This window comes from Myotis myotis, unplaced genomic scaffold, assembly GCF_014108235.1.
Source record: "Myotis myotis isolate mMyoMyo1 unplaced genomic scaffold, mMyoMyo1.p scaffold_m19_p_11, whole genome shotgun sequence".
Taxonomy (NCBI): Eukaryota; Metazoa; Chordata; class Mammalia; order Chiroptera; family Vespertilionidae; genus Myotis; species Myotis myotis.
The window spans coordinates 38,059,147-38,082,716 of NW_023416315.1; the positions used below are offsets into that span (position 1 = coordinate 38,059,147).

The 23,570-nt window shown below is 36.4% G+C and overlaps 1 protein-coding gene across 12 annotated transcripts in view; it reads right to left on the reverse strand.

Annotated features, from left to right (window-relative positions):
• The window catches only part of VPS50 (VPS50 subunit of EARP/GARPII complex), a 122,954-nt gene extending 99,609 nt beyond the window's left edge, over positions 1-23,345 (reverse strand). For 11 of the 12 annotated variants that reach the window (XR_004970900.1, XR_004970899.1, XR_004970898.1 and 8 more), the window contains exons 1-3: positions 23,207-23,345; positions 15,845-15,913; positions 930-1,052 (exon numbers count right to left, since the gene is read on the reverse strand). Coding sequence is in view for 6 of the 12 variants with exons in the window: in XM_036328169.1 (XP_036184062.1) it covers positions 930-1,052; positions 15,845-15,913; positions 23,207-23,239 (225 nt within the window). In the remaining 6 variants the exon portion in view is untranslated. Of the gene's footprint in view, positions 1-929; positions 1,053-15,844; positions 15,914-18,031; positions 18,110-23,206 lie in introns of all 12 variants that reach the window. The other variant, XM_036328168.1, reaches the window with a different exon arrangement.
• Positions 23,346-23,570: the final 225 nt, after the last annotated feature.

The window sequence follows — 23,570 nt, forward strand, 5'->3', positions numbered from 1 at the left end:
ACACATCTTTGTTCCCCTACCCTCTGTGCTCCCTGCCCAGCCCACCATCTCCACCACAGCTGCCTCCCACCTCCAGGAAATCCCACTACCACTGGGACCCATGACTCCTACGCTAGGAGACACTGCTTTCATGATCTGTGACAGGAGAATTCCCCACGCTACCAGCACAGGTATATTCCTACTTCTCTATGACAGAATTCAAGGCGTATTTCCCCCCTGAAATGCCGTGAGTAGTAAGCAAGCACCTCAGGGTGACAGCAACAGCTGTTGGAGTACATGATTATACACTGGCTTTCGAAGGACAGCATGGGAAACTACCAAAAGTGTAGACCACTGTGTAGGTGCGAAACTCCAACTTAGACTCCAAGTCTCTGTCAACTGATTGATGAAACCTCAGAATGAGATGGGGAATGCCTTTCTATGTACTGCATATAAAGTATGTCTATGCACATTGTGTTTGGTTTTGTCTAACAACAAATTTTACTATTCTGGCTTTTTTGGGAAGTTCTTATAAATTTAAAATGCCAATGTTGTAAACATTATGGCATAGGGATACTTATCATGACTACACAATTATGCAGATATATATCCATGATTAAAAATCCTAGAGCTTTTCTAAACGTATTTAACATAAAATAAAATAGAGGCAGCATATTAACATACTGTGTGTTAACAGTTAAAAAACAAAAATACAGAAATGTTTCCTGGACAAATATTCTACTCCTGCACTTAAGTTTACGTTTTTTAAAATAATTTCACCTTTAAACAATGCAGACAGTTCAGTGAATCACAATATGGTCATTACAGACCAATCCTGGTATCAAAAAAATATAATAACATCCCTAAAAAGCATTAAAATCTCACAAATGTAATCATTGGGGGGGGGGGGAAGGGGCCTTAGACAGGTTTTAATGAATTTTATTTTTTACCTCCAGCTCATATTTAACAATATCAAATGAGTCTGTAGAAAAATATATTTGTTCAATACTATTGATGAGTTCTTGTTCAGCTTGAGGATCACTAGGCTGTTCTCGAAGTTCTCGGAATTCCTCCTTTAAGGAAAAAAAAATCACAATTACAGTACTTGTAGCTGTTACAGTTCTATCTACAGTACAGAAATAAATAATCATCTTTCTTAATAATCACAAATCCAGGGAATCATTCTGACAAAGGAGACAAACTGATAGAAAACAGGAAAGTTCAAGAAAATAGCCAAACACTAAAAACTATTCATCTATTGAAGAAAAAACAGCCAGTTTTATAATTCAGATTTGATTTTCAATTCCTTGTGTGCCAACTAGTAGTTGAGAGAACTTAAATGTTTAATGAAAGGAAAAAAACCAACCACCTAGTACCTGTCATACATATATACCACATGTAGACACATTTTCATCATTTTACAACATTCTGCCTCGCACAGATAAACAGGGAACAACATCTCAGTGACATCTGAGTCACAATCGGCACTGGACCCCTGAGAAGCTGGCATCCTTCCTTCTGCTGAAAAATCTCACTGCTCAGCTAAGAAACACTGGCTCCAGAAAAGCTCTACAAGTTTAGCTCTGCAATCCATGAGACTTCCTTCCAAGTCTACTAATCCTGCAACTAATGATATGATTATGAAACTAGTGCTCTACATCAGATACTCCTTCCTAATAATACACAGTGGGACTGCTATGACTTTATGTAACTAAAAAGAGTTTGACAGACAAAACCTACCCCAAATGTCAGCATCTTTACCTATGCAATTTCATTGCTTAATTGAATAAACCCTCAGTTAACTGGGAAATTTCAGTAATCCCGATACCCTCTCTTAACCACACTAATTAATCAAGACATTATTATAGATAATAATAGGTATGAATCTAAACAATTTAGTCATTTGATCATACATTTAAGTACACAAAATGAAACTAGTATTTTAAATCATTTTATAGTCATTAAAATAATACTTTGAAATTCTTAATGAATTCTCACTAAGTAAATACACAAAAATTATATGGTCAATTAGAGGACATTATTTGCCAAATAGAAGTACTCTAGATTATTTTATTGCAGGGCACAGTTTTCAATAAAAAGAAAGCCTCATATATATATATTTTTTAAAAAGCCTTATAACATATATCTGTTAGGCTTTGATTGATATTTTACATTTGTAAACCTATTAAACATAAAATTATCACCTCTGGATAGATCTAAGCTAAAATATTAGAGCAATAAATCTGAAAATCAAGAGAATATTTAATTGTTTAAGTTTAAAATGCCAGTAAATTTTAAAGAGAAGGCAAAGTAAGTGCATCAAAAAGAAAATGCCTCTTTAGTACCAAAGCTCAACTTACAAAATACACTAACAGAAAAAGGTCAGCGATACAGCCATCACCAACTCAATATGCAACTAGATACTATGAGTACAGTACAAAATCAGTGAGGGCTGTACTTGGGGGCGAAGATTTACCTACAGCACACTAATCTGTGTAGTACCCTGGACAGTGGTGCTGAGGAACAGACTTGGGTTAAACCCACACCACTTACAGAAGGGTTCTCAGCTAGCCTACCCACAGGCAACCTCCCTGCATACAAATGTAAAATGACATTGACATAGAAAATGGGAAAAGAGATCAAAAATTTCTGGCAATCTCCCTCCCTAAAAGTCCACAGGCATTTTGAAATACCAGCTTCAAATGCTGCAAGCTAAGGCTAGAAATAAGGTCCAAATAAGGATATGGTAATGTTGCCTCCCTAGGAATTCCACAGCACAAGTAGCAAATAAATGTACTTGGTACCACTCAAAACAAAACAAAACAAAAACAAACAAACAAAACCCTGAAGATTACAAAAATTAATAAGATTGGAAAACATTAGGTATAAATCTAAACTAAAAATTGAAAGAGACTGCAATGAATGAGCACTATACCGTAAATGTATAAATGCCAATGACATGTAACTACATGCTAAAGTTATCCATATAGCATCTAAATGATTGATCTAAAGGTAAAGACATTTGGGTTTTAGTTGCAACTCTGCTAATAACCTTGGACAATTTACTTCGTTTCTCTATACCTAGTTTTTGTCACTTATAAAGGACACACACAGACACACACACACACACACACACACTCAAAATGACAGTGAAACAAATATCCAAAGTTATAAGAATGCCAAAGGAAAAACATGATTTCATTTATAAATATCTCATAAGTGTACATTTCACAAATGTGATGAATCTGGGGGGAAAAAGTACAATCGGTGTATGTATATAAAAGGTCAAATGTCATTTCTTCCTGGAGAACTGAGCAATTATATCACAGAGAGCAGGCAAACTCATATAATTTCAGAGAACTGACATGTAACATTTGCCACGGTAAGTAACTTGGAATAAGGAAAGGGATAAAACCAAGAAAGGCAGAAAAAGGAACACAGCACCTAAAATAGGATTCATCAAGAACAAATGCCCACCACTATATTCCTATAAAACACCCTCTCCTTTCACACAACTTAGCGGCTCCTGTGCGAAAGCACACATCTAATCTCATTCAAACTCCACTCTGTTTAGAACCCCCAACACCTCTCTGTCCGCTGCACTTGTAGCTGTGAGACGGTTTCTCCTAATCGCCTCCAAAGGCTTCCTCGCCCTTAGTTCTGCCTGCTCCCTTGGATTACACACTTGAGAACTGAGATTTCTCCTCGCTACTCCATCACTGTGCCCTGCGGCGCCAAGTCACACTGTAGATAATAATCACTGAACGAACTGAAATTAATTGTACAGTAAGTTATATTTTTAAAAAGAAATATGAAAGAACAAAAGAAAGGAAAAACAACGTATTCTTGTTTTGATAGGCAAATTTTCCCACAAACTCTGCATGAAAGATTTATGTCTTCTAACTAGAAATAACAAATGTTAAATGATTTTAGGGATACTTTATGCATGTAAATTAGGAAAAAAACAAAGCATCTAGATTGCATATTCTTACCACAATTACTCAATAATTTTGCCATTATGTAACTGGTTTCCTAGGATTGGAGATATACCAAAAAGCCTAATTTTTCACCTAAATCAAAACCAAATTTGCAAGCCAATATATATGTATGAGGTAAAGTTTTATGCAAATAAACAAAAGATTTCCTACAAAAAAAATTAAAAGGCAAAATCAGGAGAACAGAACAAATGAAACTCCTTATACCACATTAAAATACAACACTTTTTTAAAGGTACAGTAATATTAGATATTTAAGGTAGGTACTATTTCTAAAAATTTTAAAGGACTTTATTTTTTATAGTAAATTTTATGTCACATATAGTAACTAAAAAATCCATATTATCATCAATAGTGGAAGAAAGGTTCTGAAAAACTTGAAATTTCAAAAATAATTTGTCAATAACTACAGACCATCAACTACGCCACAGCTTGCCTGCAATGGTAATCAACTACACCTAAAATAAAGAAAAAGTACATCAATGTCACCCCAGAATTAAAGCTGGAGTAAAACTATAATTAAAGTAATAAACTAAATTGTAAAGGACTAAAAACGAAAGTTCTTTCTGGAAAAATAAAATAAAATCTCTTTCACATACAATCAGGAGGAAATAATCTGCCTACTTTCAAAGCTCTATACCTTTCCCACTCAAGTCATATATTTCAATTTAACTTTGTTTAAAATTCCCACAATGTAAAAATCCTCAACACTAGGTCATACACAAAGACAGCTTTCCTCTCAAATAGTTGCTAAAGTAATAGGATGAAGATGAATAAACAATAATGATGCAAGGCAGAAGTAAGGAAAGCAAGAGGAGGGAGATAAATAACAGTAACGATGCAGAGCAGAACAGAAAGGAGATACAGAGGAAACAAAGGGCATCCAGGAAGAGTGAGTTCATATCTGATGCAAGGCTGGTGCTTAGAGAATGTGAGAAGAGGTAAAATTTCAAATTTGAGAAGTTCTGGGGATAAGGTGATAAGTATAAAGCCAAGCACATGTAAAATCAGTGTAGTATAAAGCATACAACAAGTTAAGCAACAGAAGGTGGCTTCCACAGGGTAGAAAAATGCCCCGGGGAGAATGTGCATGTACACCAAGAGGCAATAAAATGCAACAATTAAGACTTTAAAAAAATTAAATATATTTTAATATATACTAGAACCATATTTTTCCCTTAATAGAAATCAAATATATTCAACACATATATCACTGTGCCAAGTGCTATATCAAAAAAGCATACATATTCAGTATTTTCTTAGCATAATAAACTAAGCAGGATTATTTTAGGAAAGTGGTAGACAACAAAGAAGTTATTCGATATCTTAGAGTCTCTCTTCTAGCAGTTACAATACACTATAAGGTTGCATATAATATTACCTAACCTATTTTTCTATTTATATCATCTTTGAGATAAAGCTACGTGAACATATAAAAAATACACACCATAAATATAACTCTATGAAAAATAAAGAAAAACAATCAGAAATTTAAGTCAACATTTTAGCCAAGCCATTATTCCTCTCAACATAATAACAAAAGGTTTTATAAGAGGATTCAAGTCTACAGAATAAGTGGAGCCCTCAAGGGTAAGGTGTTATAAAACATTTCCAATGTATTTATGGTTTCTAAGGAAGTAGGCTACAAATTTACAAAGCGATTTCTCACTTAAGGATTCATCTCTTAAGGGACCATATTCAAGTTTAGGAGGGAAAAAGAAAAGATTACAAATTTTGCATTTAACCACTACTTTCAATTTATACAAAATACCACATTAATTAGAAATTCAAACCCAAGTTCAGGACTTTCAACTCTATTCGCTTTCATAGGTGTAAAAAGTTATAAACAACTTAATGGTTCTCCTTACCTTATTAAATAAAATACTCTCTTTTATTTTGAAAAACAATTTAGCCTAATTTTTAAGCCCACGGAACAGCTTGGAAGCTTATAAACCTCAGCCGCAGGTTTTTATTCAAACTAAAAGATGAATACAAAATCTTCATTTCACAGATGAGGTTTCAAAACCCCACAGAAAAACTGTAAAGTGGAATATGAAGTGCAAACCAACCTGAGTGTCTGCACTTAGCCTGTTAGCCCACAGTTCACATCACATACCTGAGTGGCAGGACGCACTGCGCAGGGAGGGTGTGGGGAGGGAAGGGAGAACTTTTACCCTTGAATAGTATGAATTTGGGTTCCCCAAGATATAGCTTATCAAAGGCTATTTTTTAACTGTTTGTACTGTTCATCAGTCAACCATAAGAAAGCTATTCTGTTATAATCAATTCTAAAAATGGAAATCATAGTCTCATCAGAGTTAATATCACATTAGAGCTCTAATTGAGAGCAACAGAATAGTTTAGCTATCACAATCTAAAAGGAAGAACAAATGCATAAATTTTTAATATTCAATCAGCATTATAAAAATCACCACTCACTGAACAAAAATGGGTTTTCCGTTTCCAAATGAAATAGGATTCAAGATCACAGATACCCTACAACCATACATATATCATATAAATTTGTAATGAATTGCCAGATGTCTGATTATGTGGGGAAATGGCATATTTTCTTAAAATCCCACTAGAACGACAATAGTAATCCATCAAGGCAGCGGTTCATCAGTTTGTATTTGTGTGTTTTAAATAAAACATAGCTTTTAAAGCCTAGCCCGTTTTTCTTCAGTCTTTCAGTGCCCTCTAGTGGAAGACTAGTGAGGTTGCAATTTGAAAGGAGGTTTCAGCAAAATGACTTAGTTTTTTATAAAAGGTTATAAAAATAAGCGGCATTATTTTAATCCTACTTTATACCATACATAACTGATAAAAATAATGTATTTTAATCACTTTCTATGCAATAATGGCATTCTAAATATACACAGATTTGTTTTTAGAGATATTTCTTTAAAATGCCTTTAAAAGATATTGATATAGATCATGAAATAAAATTGATTTTATTCATAGAATTGTACTGAGTTATTAACGTGCACAGAAAATTAGAAAGCAAAACTTTCATATTTGATACTCTGCCAAATATTTTTATTTATTTCTCTTATTCAATAATTATATTTTAACAAGTATTTCCTAAATTTATTCATATGGAAAGCAAAACATTAAAGACAATAGATTTAGAGACAGCATTATTTTTAAGCGATATTTAAATTTCTCAGCTTCTGTGAACATCAAGCTATTTGCCACATGCCTGTCTATCTGGAGTTAACACTGAAGAAAAGACACATTACAAACTGAGAGAAAAATCCACTGTACAACTCTTAATTTTGTTTTCATTCAGATTTCAAACATCTTTTCAGAGCCTCTCTAAAAGAAGAACTACTATCAGCCTGGCTTTATGCCTTCGTGGGTGAGCGTCAACCTATGAACCAGGAGGTCACGGTTCAATTCCCCTTCAGGGCACATGCCAGGGTTGCAGACTAGATCCCCGGCAGGAGGTGTGTGAGCGGCCGCCGATTGATGGATGATTCTCTCATCATTTTTGTTTCTATGTCTTTCTCCCTCTCCCTTCCTCTCTGAAATCAATAAAAATATTTTTTTTCTTAAAACAAGAATTGCTCTCTATTCTGAGAAAAGACATCACAGCAGCTTCAATCCGTGTCCGAAAACCTCAGTGCTTCCAATTCCTTCACATTCATTCCACATCCAATAAAGTCCTCACTCCTGAATTCTGCTTTTTAAATCTCTCAAATTTAATGCTTCTCTTTTTCTAAACCTTCTCTTTTTTTTATTGCTTAAAGTATTACAAAGGGTATTACATATGTGTCCATTTTATCCCCCCGCCCTAGACAGTCCCCTAGCCTCCCCTATCCCCCAGTGTCTTATGCCCATTGGTTATGCTTATATGCATGCATACAAGTCCTTTAGTTGATCTCTTACCCCCCTACCTCCTGCCCCCCAACCCGCCCCGGCCTTCCCGTTGCAGTTTGACAATCTGTTTGAGGCAGCTCTGCCTCTGTATCTATTATTGTTCAAAAGTTTATAATGGTCTCTATTATCCATGAATGAGTGAGATCATGTGGTATTTTTCCTTCATTGACTGGCTTATTTCACTTAGCATAATGCTCTCCAGTTCCATCCATGCTGTTGCAAATGGTAAGAGTTCCTTCCTTTTTAGAGCAGCATAGTATTCCATCGTGTAGATGTACCACAGTTTTCTAATCCATTCATCTACTGATGGGCACTTAGGCTGTTTCCAGATCTTAGCTATGGTGAATTGTGCTGCTATGAACATAGGGGTGCATATATCCTTTCTGATTGGTGTTTCTGGTTTCTTGGGATATATTCCTAGAAGTGGGATCACAGGGTCAAATGGGAGTTCCATTTTCAGTTTTTTAAGGAAACTCCATACTGTCTTCCATAGTGGCTGCACCAGTCTGCATTCCCACCAGCAGTGCACAAGTGTTCCTTTTTCTCCACATCCTCTCCAGCACTTGTCATTTGTTGATTTGTTCTAAACCTTCTTTTTAATCAGTACCCTAGTGTCCAGGATTTCCACTAAAAAATTCACCTACACACTAGTTATCCTTCTAAAATAAATTCATTGCCAACTCTAGCAGATCCTACATTAACTTCTACCTACTCAAATCCTCTCCTGCCTGTGCTCCCACTGTGCATATTCTAATACAGACCTTGAATGTACGTCCACTATTCAGCAATTACCTATTTTTGCTTGTTTCTCCCACACAGACTGAAGTAGGAACAGTCTTATACCTCTTTGCATCTTCAAAACTTAGGGACCGTGGCTCAATAAATGATTGCCAAATGCACTGTGTGAATGATCTTTTATGATTTGCTATAAAAGAAGGGTTAAAATATCAAAGCTTCTGAAAGCCAGAGGAGCCTCATCTCATTCGTGGTTTAAAACAACACAGCTAAGTATTGTTAGTCATGAGTGCCTAAGAAAAACTCTAAATGATTTTGCAGAGGCATGGTTAGAGTCCCTCGGTACCACCTACAAGATACCTGTTTTAAATGATATATAATCCTAAATTAAAAGTTTCTATCCCAATCACTAAAGCTAAAAAAGTCCCCTAGTCATAAACTTCAACACTTATCTTGTCTATTACAGATACCAATATACTCATCTTCCAAAAAATTGTTCAGTGCATTCTTTTGAATATGTATTTTTATATACCTCATACAAATATTACAATATAGAAAATAGAAAATATCAGAGCTAAAAAAGCTCTTGAAAATCATCTAGCCTAATCACATCTTTTCACAGATGAGGACACTGAATCAGAAAGCAATTAAAATGACTTCCCTTTAATAAGTTGAATGTTTAACTCACTATTTGAATCCAGCTCTCTTGGCTCTTAATTCAGCACACTTTCTTATTCGTGGTAAAGTACTGAAAACAAAGCTCTGTAATTATAATTAGTGTGTGATTTGGGCTCTTTTTCATAGATACTAAAAAGGCAAATCCATTTATCTTACTTCACAGAAGTATTTTAAATGCTAGGAAACACATTCTGCCCAAACTCCCAGAATGCTAAAAAATAGAAACACTACAAAGTAGGCAGGTATTAAATAAATAGTTGTGGGATGGATTAAGCATACAAACAAAAACACTTTATTTTATTTAGACAAATATATTTCAAGTTTTAACTACAACAGATATTTCTTTTTTCCCCTTGCCTTATATTTTTCTTAAATGAAAAAAATCAAAGACATAGTTAATAGTAAACATAGCTTCAGTCCTATTTGTATTTATAAGTTAGTGAAATCAAGCCCTTAAACAAACCTTATCTTTAAAGAATATCAGAAAGAAATATTTCAGTAAAAATGCATAAAATAATGTTAATATTAGTACTCTTTTTTACATTGATGATATGTAACCATTATGGAAGTGATATGGAAAGTATTTAAAGTTTAGATGTAGATTTAAAAAGTTCTGAATAGTGATATTTTATTTTTTTAATCAGTATTTAACAAATAATACTCTCAAATATAGTCCTAATAAATTCTATAACTGCTAACCATGTAGCTATTATGATTATTATATATTCTAATAAATTTGTTCATAATTATTATAACCAAATAAATAGAAACCTTTCACATAATTCAAAAAGTATAAATTTCTTTAAATGATTGACAAATTTAGTCAGTAAATACTGTATAAATTAATTTCTTATACGCTTACTATTGCATGAAAATCCCATTAATTTGAAATAACTTCATTTTTTTTAGAATACTTCCTCTTAATCAATTCTCATTATTAATTCTTTGGTCAATGGTTCCTAAACTTAGCTCCACATCTGAATCACCAGAGATCCTTAAACATTCCTGACACCCAGCTCCACCCAGACTGTGAACTAACTGGAATGGGGCACCTGACTCCACCCCAGACCCTGAATTAACTGGAAAGGGGAACAGCCTGGGTGCTGCTAATTCTAATGTGCAGCAATTTGGACACCACTGGCTCTGAACTATTTAAGCTACAATTTTTGAAGTCTGTCATAAAGTTTCCTTTCCTAAAGCAACTTCTGTAAGGAATCCTAATTTTTTTTAACTTTTCTATATTATTCTCTCCACCAAAGTTCCAAATTTCCAGTATATGGATTATTTGACTCACATCTTCTCTTAAAATGGGATAGAGTGTCATTGTGTCTACAAAAATGCAGAAACTGTACCTCATGATTTCTAAGGTTTCTCCCCACTTAGAATTTATATAGTTCTCAAAAAAAAAAAATCAATCATACTTTCTGGATTACCAAGCACACCTAATGCCCTTCTTCAGTTTTCCTTCTAGCTTCCTTTTTCCAGTGAGTTCAACCGTAGGAAATTTGCCAATTAGACCATTTTAAACCTAAACAGCCATTTCATATGATCCATCCAAATATCTTCCTTCTACTTATCCTTTATACTAGAAACTTTAATGTAATACAACCCAAGCTAACCTATTTCTTTCTGGAAAACACCACGAAAATCAAAATTCCTTGTTACAACTTAGAAAGACATTATGACAAGAAAAGGAACTAGAAATGGATTTATTCCTAAAGACCAAGAATGCCTTTTTTATGTTCTACCTATACTTGAGTAAGGTTGAGCTATTAAATGAAGTTAATCTTTAAAAGTTTCTCTAGCCCTGGCCATATAGCTCAGTTGGTTAGAGCATGAATCCAATATGCCAAGGTTGCAGGTTTGATCCCTAATCAGGGTACATACATTAATGCATAAGTAAGTAGAATAAATCGATGTCTCTCTCTCTCTCAAAATAATCAATACATTATTTAAAAATTAAAAGTTTCTCTATATAAGTATTTATACATTGACTACTTAAAAAGCTTAAACTGTTTTTCTTGTTACTTCTTACACTAGAATATCAGGGGAACTCAAGCTAAGATAATGTTCTATTTTCTTATTGAAGTATTACTGATAATACATTATATTCCTTTCAGATATACAACATAATAACTTGATATTTGTAAATACTATGAAATGATCATCACAATGAGTCTAGTTAACATCCATCACCATACATAGTTACAGAATTTTTTTCTTGCTGTACTATAGGTACCATGCTATACATTACATCCCCTTATTTATTTTATAGCTAGAAGTTTATCCCTTTTGACTCCCTTCACCTGTATCCCATTTTGCCCACCTTCTGTTCTCCACCTCTGCAAACCACCAATCTGTCTCTTTATATATGAGCTTGTGTGTGTGTGTGTGTGAGTGTGTGTGTGTGTTGTTGTTATATTCCATATAAAAGTGAGATCATAGAGTATTTGTCTTTCTCTGTATGACTTATTTCACTTAGCACAATGCCCTCGGGGCCTAGCCATGTTGTCCCAAATGGCAAAATTTCATTCATTTTTATGACTGAATAATGTTCCATTGTGTATATTTTTAATCTGCTCATCCAACAATGGATACTTACATTGTTTCCATATCTTGCCTATTGTAAAATACTACAATGAACGTGGGAATGTAGTGTTTTCATTTCCTTCAGATAAATACCTAGAAGTGGAATTGCTGGATCATATGGTAGTCCTCTTTTTAATTTTAGAGGAACCACCATAATGTTTTTTAACAGTGGCTGCACCAAGTTACATTCCAACCAACAGTGCACAAGGTTTCCTGTTCTCCACATCCTCACCAACACTTGTTATTCCCTGTGTTTTTGTTAACAGCCATTATAACAGGTATAAATTATTATTAAGTTAAAAAAAATACCTACTTAAGCTTCACTACTGGGTAGCTTGCGTTTTAAACCTATATATACTACTATAATATAAGGTAAGCATTTTTTTTGCAATACATTTTATTGTTTAAAACCGAAGCTCCAAAATATTGTATAATACCATTTTTTAAACAAAAAAAAAGAGGGTTCTTCCTACCCTACTTCATGCAAAATAACCCCCAGCTTCATGAAATTTATCTCATCACCCTATTTTCTTCATAGAATTTGTCACAATTTGCAATCTCTGTGTTTACTCTTTTCCCTCTACTTGAACCTAAGTAAGCTCTCTGACAACATAAGACTTTTGTTTTCTGGAAAAGACTGCTTGCTATTGCCAGTGCCTAGGGAATAGAACGCATAGTAAATGCTCAACTAATTTACTGAATATGCACAGGGAAAACACCAGAAGGCGATGTTAACCTTGACTGTTAACACTGGTGACTTTCTTTTTGGTGCTTTTTCTGATTACCATGTTCTCTGTTCACACTACATATTAATTTTTTATTAAATAAAAATTTTATTTTAAAATAGTCACTTCAAATTAATATTTTATATTTTGTTGCAGTGCTTTTAATAATTTGAAACTTTAAAGATCTTTTTTAAGCCAATAAAGTTCAGATCATCAAGAACCAGAACATTAATTTTAAAGAAATAATATAAAAATAAATTTTTTAACATGTATATCATCACTAATCATCAGGGAAATGCAAATCAAAACCACAAACAAACAGCACTTAACACTTATTAGAATGGCTATTATAAAAAAGACAAGAGATAAATGTTGGCCGGGTGTGAAGAAAGGGGAACCCTGTACACTGTTGGTGGGATTACAAACTGGTGCAGCCACCATGGAAAACAGTATAGAGGCTCCTCAAAATATTAAAAATGGAATATCATACTAGCCAGCAATGCCATTTCTGGGTATACAATAAAAAATAAATAAAAACAGGATCTTGAAGAGATACCTGCAGTCCCATTTTCACTGCAGCATTATTCACAATAGCCAAGATAGGGCAATAACCTAAGTTTAAGTCAATGGATGAATGGATTAAAATATGTTACACACACACACACACACACACACACAGAAATAGTAAAATTCAGCCATGAGAAAGAAAGAAAAATCCTGCCATTTGCCACATGGATGGAGAATGCATTATGCTAATTGAAATAAGTCAGAGAAAGACAAATACTGTATCATATCACCTATGTGTGGAATCTAAAAAAGCAAAACTTATAGAAACAGAGTCCAGAAGATAAATAAATTTAGGGGATTCATTAAAAATTTTATATATATATATATATATATATATATATATATATATATATATTCTCCTACTTATAAGGTAACATCTAAGTTATGAAAAATACTCAACATTCGAGTTATACCAAGCTATTGAGAGGAGCAGAGTTTGCCACCCTAAAACATGCCTTTTTGGGATACTGATTACTTTAAGTTCGTTACTTTTAAGAAAATGAAAGAGTCAGAAAGACACTTTGACCCTCCCCCTAACTGCTCAAAAGAATGTAAATAGAGGACCTGCTTAAGGAAGGAAGCTATCATTACAGATGACTGAGTTTAATATGAACAACGTGTAATATACAGGGAGGAACCTAGCAAGATCCATTTGACCTCCGTCCTCTCTGTGTCCCATTGTTAAACGTGGCCCAGCAAACATTTGTTTACCAAACATTTGCTTTGCTATCCCAACGTGAATTACCTTCCTGCCCTTTGATGTCCCAACCACTACTCCCCCTTTCTCCTGAGCTCAAGATACCATGTAAGCTCCAACTGCCCCATGTGTCCTCTAGTCCCATATTCTTAAGATATCCAATAACTTAATAAATGTTATTGTTTCCTCCTGTTAATCTGTCTCATATCAATTTGATTAGACCTGCCAGAAGAACTGAGAAGGAAAAGGGGAAAATTTCCCCTAGCCCACACTATGCTGTGTAGGAAATTTCTGAACATGAGTCCTTTTAACTTTAATTTCAGAACTGACTGCCAACTGCACCTATATCAAACTTAGTCTACTAACTAGAGCTCTGCCACTCTATAATTCTGATGTTCTCAAAAGTACCCAGAGTAGAAAGCAGCAGGTGGCTCACCCTGCAGCACTTGTGATGTTTCAGGAGAGAACAAACAGGCACAAGAAGCGTATAAGGCTTTCTTAGTGTAAGGCCAAACTTAAGCTTAAGCATTAATACTGATTTTACTATTAACTTTTACAATTTAACTAACTTAGCTTCTTAGTATGTGTCAATGAGACCAATTCCCAGGCTTTACAGTTGTTGACCTTGTGATCCCAGACTTGTCTCTCTACCCAGCGCCAGTCATCTGAAAAGTACACACTACTGGCCACTGAGGGGGCTAAGGGTGGTAACTCAGTAAGAAGGCCATGTAGTAAGAGCATCATAAATTCACTTCCTATTACTACTGGAAGAATATCATGGCTCATGTTTTAAAGAAACAGAAAGTTCTTAGGCAATACAGTTATGTGCTTTAAAAAAAAAGAGGCTCAGTTATCAATTTTGCATTAATTATGAAATATCTAAGGCAATCTAATTCAAAGTATGTTCATAATGCATGATACTCTATTTCTTAGGTCAAAGAAATAAAGAGAATTATTTGTCTATTACGATTTACAGTTTATCTCTTAGTTCCCAATATTACCACATTACAAAAAACTATTCAAAATGCCTCTTTAAGGTTTTTGTCTGAGCCATTTAATGGAAAAAGTTTGGCTAGAATGTTATCATATTTGGAGAGTTAGTTTGGGTCAGACCTAAAATAAAGACTAAGCAGTAAATACAAAATTCACTTTGGGAGGTAAAGCACCTCAAAGAGCTGGGGGATTATCCTCGTAAGCAGCTGACACTGAGGTGTGACAAGAGGCCTTCTGACTGCCAATGCCAGCCACAGAAAACAAACCATCGTTTCAAATACGTATGATCCACAAATTGAAAATCACAAGAGCGTACATTCAGAAGAACAAGCTTTAATCTGTGATGGTGCTGCTATTCAAGGAGGCAGCTCCAAGTGGCAAGGACCCAGAGAGAACCCGCAGGGATTTATTTACTTAACAATGGTTAATAAATCTCCTGAGGGGAAGCCAGCGAGCCTTCAAAAACACCTACAGAATTTATAAATTGAGCAGCTCACATGAGTATCAGGGGACTAAATTCTAAGATATCTATACTTTGGTATAAGTTATGCTTTAGTTACTTATTCAAAACTCTCTCCTCCGTAACAAAAACATAATTAACTATGATTTTTGGCTCAGAGTGTTACAGCACAGACGTATATTATTTCATCAAATACAGCAGATAAATCAATAAGATATATATATATATATATATCTCCACACGCACACACGCACACGCACACACACACATAACTGCTTTCAGGCTAAGAATTTAATATAATAGTGAACTCTAAATTTGTCAACTTCGCATTTGCTGCTTAATTATAATGAGTTATACTTCATCCCACTGAGTTAACGGAAGCAAAAACGAGCCCCAAGGCTCCTGTACTATAAAATGCACCTAGCTTACTATAACCATCATCTGACTATGAGAAGGAAAAGCATCTGTGAATCAATTATTACCCAAAGACCATAATATTCCCTTAAGGAAGCAAAAAGTCATGCTCACACATGTAGATCGATACCTTTCCAGGGACGCGGAGACTCTCAATGGCACCAAGATCACTGAGGCTCTCTGGAGGGCTTTTCAGACCCTTAAAAAAATAAGATGAGAAGAATCTGAATTGTGCAGCAGAATATAATATGAAAAGATTATACCTACTAAAGTAGAAATCACCACCTTAAAAATAGAAATTTTCTTGCTTTGAAATATATAGAACAGATGTTCTAAAAACACGCCATTTAATACATATCGTACTATTATTAAGTCAAGTAAAGATGTACTTTTGGTAGTTTGAAATAATAGTATCACATGGCACCTCAAAACTAATGGTTGACATATAATTTTACCATGATTTTAAAATAACAACAACAAAAAACACTTGAGTGACAAAAAGAATTCTCTAAAAGCACTTATCTATTAATTATTACCAAATTAACCTGGTAAAATGGTCAAAAATCCACAAGTTTAATATATCAACCAAATGAGCAAATAAAAGATTTTAAAATAATACTAACTGCTTAATTAATATATAAGTAACCCCTTGAATTCACCTATTTCTCACCGATGCGCCCAATTTATATTGCATAACTGAGACTTAAATCTCCTGTCTCACTGCTTTCTACAATTTTTTACCTCTGGTACCTGGTACTTTCCGTATTCCCATCAAATGAGGTATTCTGAAAGTCTCATTTGTGCCAGGAAAAATGATCAAGATGGAAAGATGTTAGCAATTTCAATTTTCTTTAAAAATCTCTTTTTAAGAATAGGCTATTCAAAGCAGATACCTAAAGTCCAGAAAGTTAGTCTGCAAGCAAATTATGCTGGTACATGAATTTGAGGAGAGATTTATATTACAGCCTAGTTGTTGTCCTTTAGATGTCTTATATTGGCCCTTTGATGTCCTTAGTAATCAAAATATAGGGTACATTTAGGTTGACTATTTGAGACTTAGAGCAGAACTTGCTTATTTTTAAATATTAGAGGTGTGTTTTATATGTCCTTTATCGTAAAATACTACCAGTCATGTACAATTTTTATGACAAGGTGGTCTGCCTCACCCCCAAGTCTTCCATTACCCCCAGAATACTCGTAGCCTTCTCTCTCTCTTTGTCTTTTCCTCTCCTCCCCTCCCCTCCCCTCTCCTCCCCTCGCCTCCCCTCTCCCCTCCTCCCCTCCCCTCTCCCCTCCCCTCCCCTCTCCCCTCGCCTCCCCTCTCCCCTCCCCTCCCCTCCCCCCTTCCCTCCCCTCTCCTCTCCTCCCCTCCCCTCTCCCCTCCCCTCCCCTCCCCCCTTCCCTCCCCTCTCCCCTCCCCTCCCCTCCCCGCCCCTTTCCTCTCCTCCCCGCCCCTCCCCTTCTCTCTCTCTCTCTCTCTCTCTCTCTCTCTCTCTCTCTCTCTCACACACACACACACACACACACACACACACACTCCACTTTCTGATGAAACTAAAGAAACCAATACCCTCTTTCAGAATTAACTCCTCTATGCAGTCTTCCTAACTCCCTATGCTTTAAAGAACACACTATTTCTGGGTATTATCCGTGGATCACTTCCATCAACACCATCCAGGGAATTAAAAAAAAAAAAAAAAAAGAGTACTGGCCCTACCACAGATCTAATGAATAGGTATTTCTGATTTAGCACCAGGCACTGTACTTTAACAAGCAACCCAGGTGATTCATAGAATCACTAATACTTTAGAAACCCCACTAGACATTTCTCAATACAACACTTCTGCCAAAGTAGTGAATATTAAATACATCTCTTTCTCTCCCAGACTGGAGTCCCAAGAGAAGGGAGACACCAAGTGTTATTTGCCTCTATAGCCCTATGGCTAGCAAAGTTCCAGGAACAGAGTAAACACCCAAGTAAATTATTCAGCAAAAGTCCTTGGTCAGACTCCACTCACCAACTAATTAGAACATTGTTTCCATGGGAACATGCAGTTGACTTTAAAATGAAGTTTCCAGGGAACTTTGCTGGACTAGAAGCATACTACAATTTACTGCCTTAAAATGAGAGAGGAAATAAAAAACAGGTAACTACTTCTATGTGTTTGTTTGCTCTCCTTGTCCCAATTTCTCACCAATAGTCATCATGAGAGCAAGGCTCCACCTTAAAACCCTTAGGACTGAGAAGCAAGCCCTCCCGCCCAGGCACTGTACCATGAGTTTCCTCACTCCCAAGCTCCAAAGGCCCTTCCTTTACCTCCATAACGCCTTTCTTAAGCCCATTTCTTGTAGGAATTACTTCTTCTACCTCTGTGATTTACCAAATAAATGTTCTCTTACCAAAAAAAAAAGTATTAGAGAAGGCAAGGTTGGGCTATTGAACTAAATATACACACACACATATATATTATTACATACATGCACATATATACGTAGCCTATATACATGCACATGTATGAAAATAAAACTTCCTAATTTGATTCAAAATCACAATCACCCTTAAGATATATTTTTAAAAAATATAATTGTCATGCCTTTTACACTAACATTTTTAAAAGAACAGATTTGTCTAACCAATCTAACAGAAATGCTTGCGGGAATATGTCACATTTTCTCTTTGCCCAGAGCTACTCAGTAAAGAAACCAGTGCCTAAAATATAAACAAGTGACTTAAACCAATATTTTTTAAAAGGCCTTACTTCCAAATTAGTCAGCACACACAATAATTTGCCACTAATACATGGCAACTTTCCACCAAATGTACAAAATAAAAATAATAAAAGCTGTCAACCCTATGCGCATATTGCAATGCAGGGGAGTGCAGTGACTCAGGGGATGGGCTCTGTGGCCTTGAATAACTTACATAACCTACCTGTTTTTTATTCTAATGTTGGTGACAATAACTTGTATGTTAAAAGTAGTAAAGGAGACGCTATATGTGAAAGGCCAAAGACAGTGTCTGGTACATGGCAAGCATTCTGTAAATTGTTAACCATTATTCTAAATATTATTGTCATCAGATAGAAATACTTTTATCTTATCAAAACAGAAAAAAAATTATTCAAAGCACAACATCTCACTCTCACTGTACTTTAGGATTATAGATCTTGAACCCTTTAATTTGCAATTTTATAAGTTTCTATTAACAGATATAAAGTCATCATTTGTATTTTATCTTCAACTCTCTGAAGCAGGAAGTGATGATTATAACTGTAATACTCTGCCTTTATTAAATTGAAACTTTCACTAGTCATTAACTCTTATTTGATTTTCTTTCATATTTGGTTTTTGTTTTGATAAATTTCCCCAATTTAAGTTTATACAGAATGCAGCACAGATAACACCTGCCTCTGCTTTCCCACCACTTCACAAAAAGTGATGCTGTCCCATTACTGATGACCTCCATGCTGCCCAGTCCAAAGGCTGATTCTCATTTTCACTTTAAATGGCCCATCTGCAACATTTATAATCCAGCTGATCATTCCCTCCTCTTTTAAATTCTTCACTTGGCCTCCAGAACTCACTCTTTATCCAATATTCATGCAACAAATATTTATCAAGCACCAGTTATGGACAGGTGCTCATTGGGATGCTGCAAACTTCTTACCTCACTGGCTGCTCCTTTGCAATCTGATCTATCTTTACCTTGTAACACTAAATTCTCAAAAGCTCCACCTGTGGACTCTTGTTTTATATCTACACTCACTCTGTTGGTGATTTGGGCCAGTTTATATACCCTCTATATGCTCATAACGCCCAAGCTTTCATCAATACCCTGATTTCTCCTCAGAAATTCGGACTCTTTCAGCCAACTGAGGCAGGTGTTATCTATGCTGCATTTTAATTCTCCACTGAAATACCTAAGAGGCTTTCAAATGAATGAGTCTCAATTCTCCCTTCCCTCAATCTTCTCCTTCATCAGCCTCATCCATCTCATTAAATGTCAATTCCATTCTTCTAATTGCTGGGACCAAACCATTTGGAGTCAACCTTGATGTTTCTCTTTCTCTCACAAATTCAATCTGCCAAGAAATCCTATCAACTATACATTTACAACATATCCACAATCTAACCTTTTCTCAACACTTCCACCTCTAGCACTTGGTTAAGGCTCACACCCTCTCTGCTGGATTACTGCAACAGCATACTTATTGGTCTCCCTGTTTTTTGCTCTTTTGTCCCTTTCAATCTATATTCATATCTTAGACCACCACAATAAAGTGAGAATCACAATAAAGTGAGTCGCAATCTTTTTGCTGGTGAAGGGTCTTGCCTTCAATTTATAAAAAACACAACATCTGTGCCATAAAGCCAAGTGTAATAAAATGAGGCCTGTATTCTTAAAACATAGGCCAGAAAGATCTCTCTGAAGTATATGTAAAATTACAACCCTCCTCTGCTTGCTATTTCAATCAGAATAGAAGTTCTGAGTGAGGAGAAATGAAGGAGGAGACAAGGTCAGGATGAGGTTCTATGTGAACTGGATTCCTGCTCTCAGTTCTCTGACATCATTCCTGCTACTTTTCTCCTCACTCTCTTAACTCCACCCACACTAGCCTCTTGCTGTTCCTGCCTCAGGGCCTCTGCTTTCCTTCCTCCTGGAACGCTCCTTCCAGACGTGGTTTACTTCCTCACATCCTTCAGGTTTTGGCTCAAATGTGACCTTCTCAGGGAGGCCTTCCATAACACCCTTTCTAACATCATAAATGGACCAAATTGCCAACCACGCCCAGGACTCCCTGTCCTCTTTCTCTCCAGAGCAGTTATCACCATGTCAGCCTTTGTCTGTTTTGCTCACTGCTGCATCCTCCAAACTCAGAACAGTGCCTGGCACGCAGCGCTCAATAAACATTTGTTGAGTGAACTGAACAGAGGCCAGCTTAATGGAGAAAGCTGAACAGCAGATCTTGTCTAAATAAAGAGATTTTTAAAAAGACGGCTTTCCCACTCCGTTCCACACCAAGATCCTGGGAGAGCTGAAATGCCCAAAAGCCCAAGTTTCATAGATCTTAATTTCACATCTCTTCCCCTTAACAATGTTACTATCATGTTCTGTAGCTTCACAAAAAAGAGACAGTTTTATGTATATTTATTTGTAATATTAATCTATTTAATCCAATAATGAACAGTACTAAGTAAAATCCCCAGTGTAACTCTAGGTAGCATCCTACTTCTTTATACCTCATAGGTTCATGAACTGTGTATTAATGATCAAATATGTGGAACCCAAGCATTAAACATACATAATTAGGATGACTTTAAAATTCTAATTTTACCTCACTTTTTACATAGGATAGTTGTAGCTTTTCATGTGTGTTCTCTAGGTTGTTTTTTTGTTTGTTTGTTTTTGTTTTCCATGCTAGGAACAGATTCCATCTGGTCATGTCTAAGAAGCAACTACATTTCAGAGTCACAAACTTATTATTACTGATACCTGGACTTTCATATTTTCTCTCCCCCTTATTATTACAAAATATGGTTAAAACACAATAAAAAACAGTTGATGTACAACAACGTTGACTACACTTAACTGTATAGCAAGCAACATGAGAGAGCAGAGAACTTAGCTGATGCACAAAAACCCAAATTTAGCATTTCAAGGCAGTTTAGGAGTATTAGTAATATAATGTATGAAAGTGTGTATCCTGGCCAGTTTGGTTCAATGGATGGAGCATCGGCCCTTAGACTGAAGGGTCGAGGTTTGTTTGATTCTGGTCACGGGCATGTACCTTGGTTGGAGGCTCCATCCCCATGTTAATGTTTCTCTCTCTGCCTCTCCCCCTCCTTTTCACTCTCTCTAAAAATCAATGGAAAAATCTCCTCATGTGAGGATTGACAACAAAATAAAGGAAAGAAAGTGTGTATTGTTTTAAAAACTTGCCAAAGTCATCTGAAATCGTCTACTGTTTAAATTACTACAACAGCCTGCTTCCAGTTCTCCTGCTTTCCCGCCAACAGTACAGTGCAGCCACTTCATCAAGCACCTCCTTGATAAGGCCCAGGAAGCTGAATAACTCCTTTATTTATCTCTTTACGTTTATCATGTCATGTAAACATCACCACCAAGCTAACCCCATGAGGTACACATTATAATTCCAATTTTAAAAATGTGGAAACAGATGATCCAAAAAGTTGGGTGACTTGCTCAAGGTCACAAAGCTACTACAGAATGGAGCAGGACCTGAACTCATTCTCAAGTAAGAAATGGTATGAAGCATAATCCCAGTACTCAACAAATGTGAAGGATTGACAAAGTCATTACCTGCTCACTTAAATCTTTTGTTACTCATAGAACTTTTTTATTTTCTGCTTATGACATTAACAATATTATTTGACAGGAGTAACCACGTAGGATTCATGTATTGTTTGCCAGAAATCTACACATTGTAACCTGTTTAGATGTCTTTTAAATTCTAAATCCTCAAATGAGAATTTAATCTGGATTTTGTATTCTTTTTTTATTCAACAACAACAAAAACTCACACAAGAGCCTTTCAATAAATAATTATCCTGCACATTCTCCAGAGTTCTCAAAACCACATTGATTGGAACCTCTAATCTGAATTATCCTTCTCTCATATTAAAATAATAAAGAATGGCCAGTTCTAGTGAAACATTAGAGTTGAAATAAGTAAAGCTAACTAAAACCAAGCCATGGTCAATAAGAAAGGGAAATTTCTCCCACTACTTGCTTGAAGGAAGCTGAGGCATTATTAGAAAGTCCCCAACCTTTATGAGATGGGATAGAAAACAGCCAGTTTTAATTCATGAATTATCATTATGGCAAAAAATAAGACTATTATTTTGCCAGGACAATGATGAAAAGTAGGGCACTTCACAAAGAATGTTCACATACGTTAGCTTACTGATGACCCTCCTAACAGAACCGTGGGAGGGAATTAACAAACAAACAAAAAAAATCATCCTCGTTTCCAGAAACATAAACTACAAGATTTGGGGACTTGCCAAAAGTCATAAAGCTACCAATTCCGGTCATCGGATTACCCGCCGTTTTCGCTCTTCCCAGGTCATCTCTATTGCACAGACCTCACCCCCTAACCGGGCCACCGGCTCCAAGACGACAGCCAGCGTGGCCGGGGCACCTGGAGGGCAGCTGGGGCTGTCAGCGGGGAAAATGGTTTTTAGGGGGAGAAGGAGAGAGAGGTAGCACCGATTCCTTCATTGACTTCTTTTTAAAAAATGATTCTGGGAGACGCCGCTATCCGCTCGAGCAGGGCTGTCAACTGGGGGGGGGGGGGAGGGGGGGGGGGCTCAGGTGAGTATTTCAGGGTGTGCACCGGCTTCCGGTACCCCAGACACCTGCCACCACCTATAACTTAGGTCTCCACACGCCGCGGCCCAGACACAGAACATCTCAGCCCCTCTCTCATCGGAGGTAAAGGAGGCCTTGGCTCCAGCCTCCGCGACTTACCTGTCGGGTCATAAGAGATTTGATTTTCTGCATGTCGAAATCGGGAGAGAGGTACCTGCCGCAAAGAGATAACAAATCACTCCAAACCACCGGACAGCTGGCCCCGGCAGAGGGAAGCCATAGTGGGTGGTCACGTGAAGCCGCCGAGCTTTCCTTTCGCTGGGCATGCTGGGAATTGTAGTCTTCCGCCTGCCCCGCCACTCTCAATAGGGGGCGAGGACAGTCCAGGTACCACGTGTCCCAGGAAGCAAAACAGCCGGCGCTTCCGATTAACCGAGCAAATCTCCCTTCCAGCGACCCTGGCGCTAGCGGGTGTTTATAGAGGTGCTTGCTCTCGGTAGCTCTGCTCCGGCGAAGCGAAAAC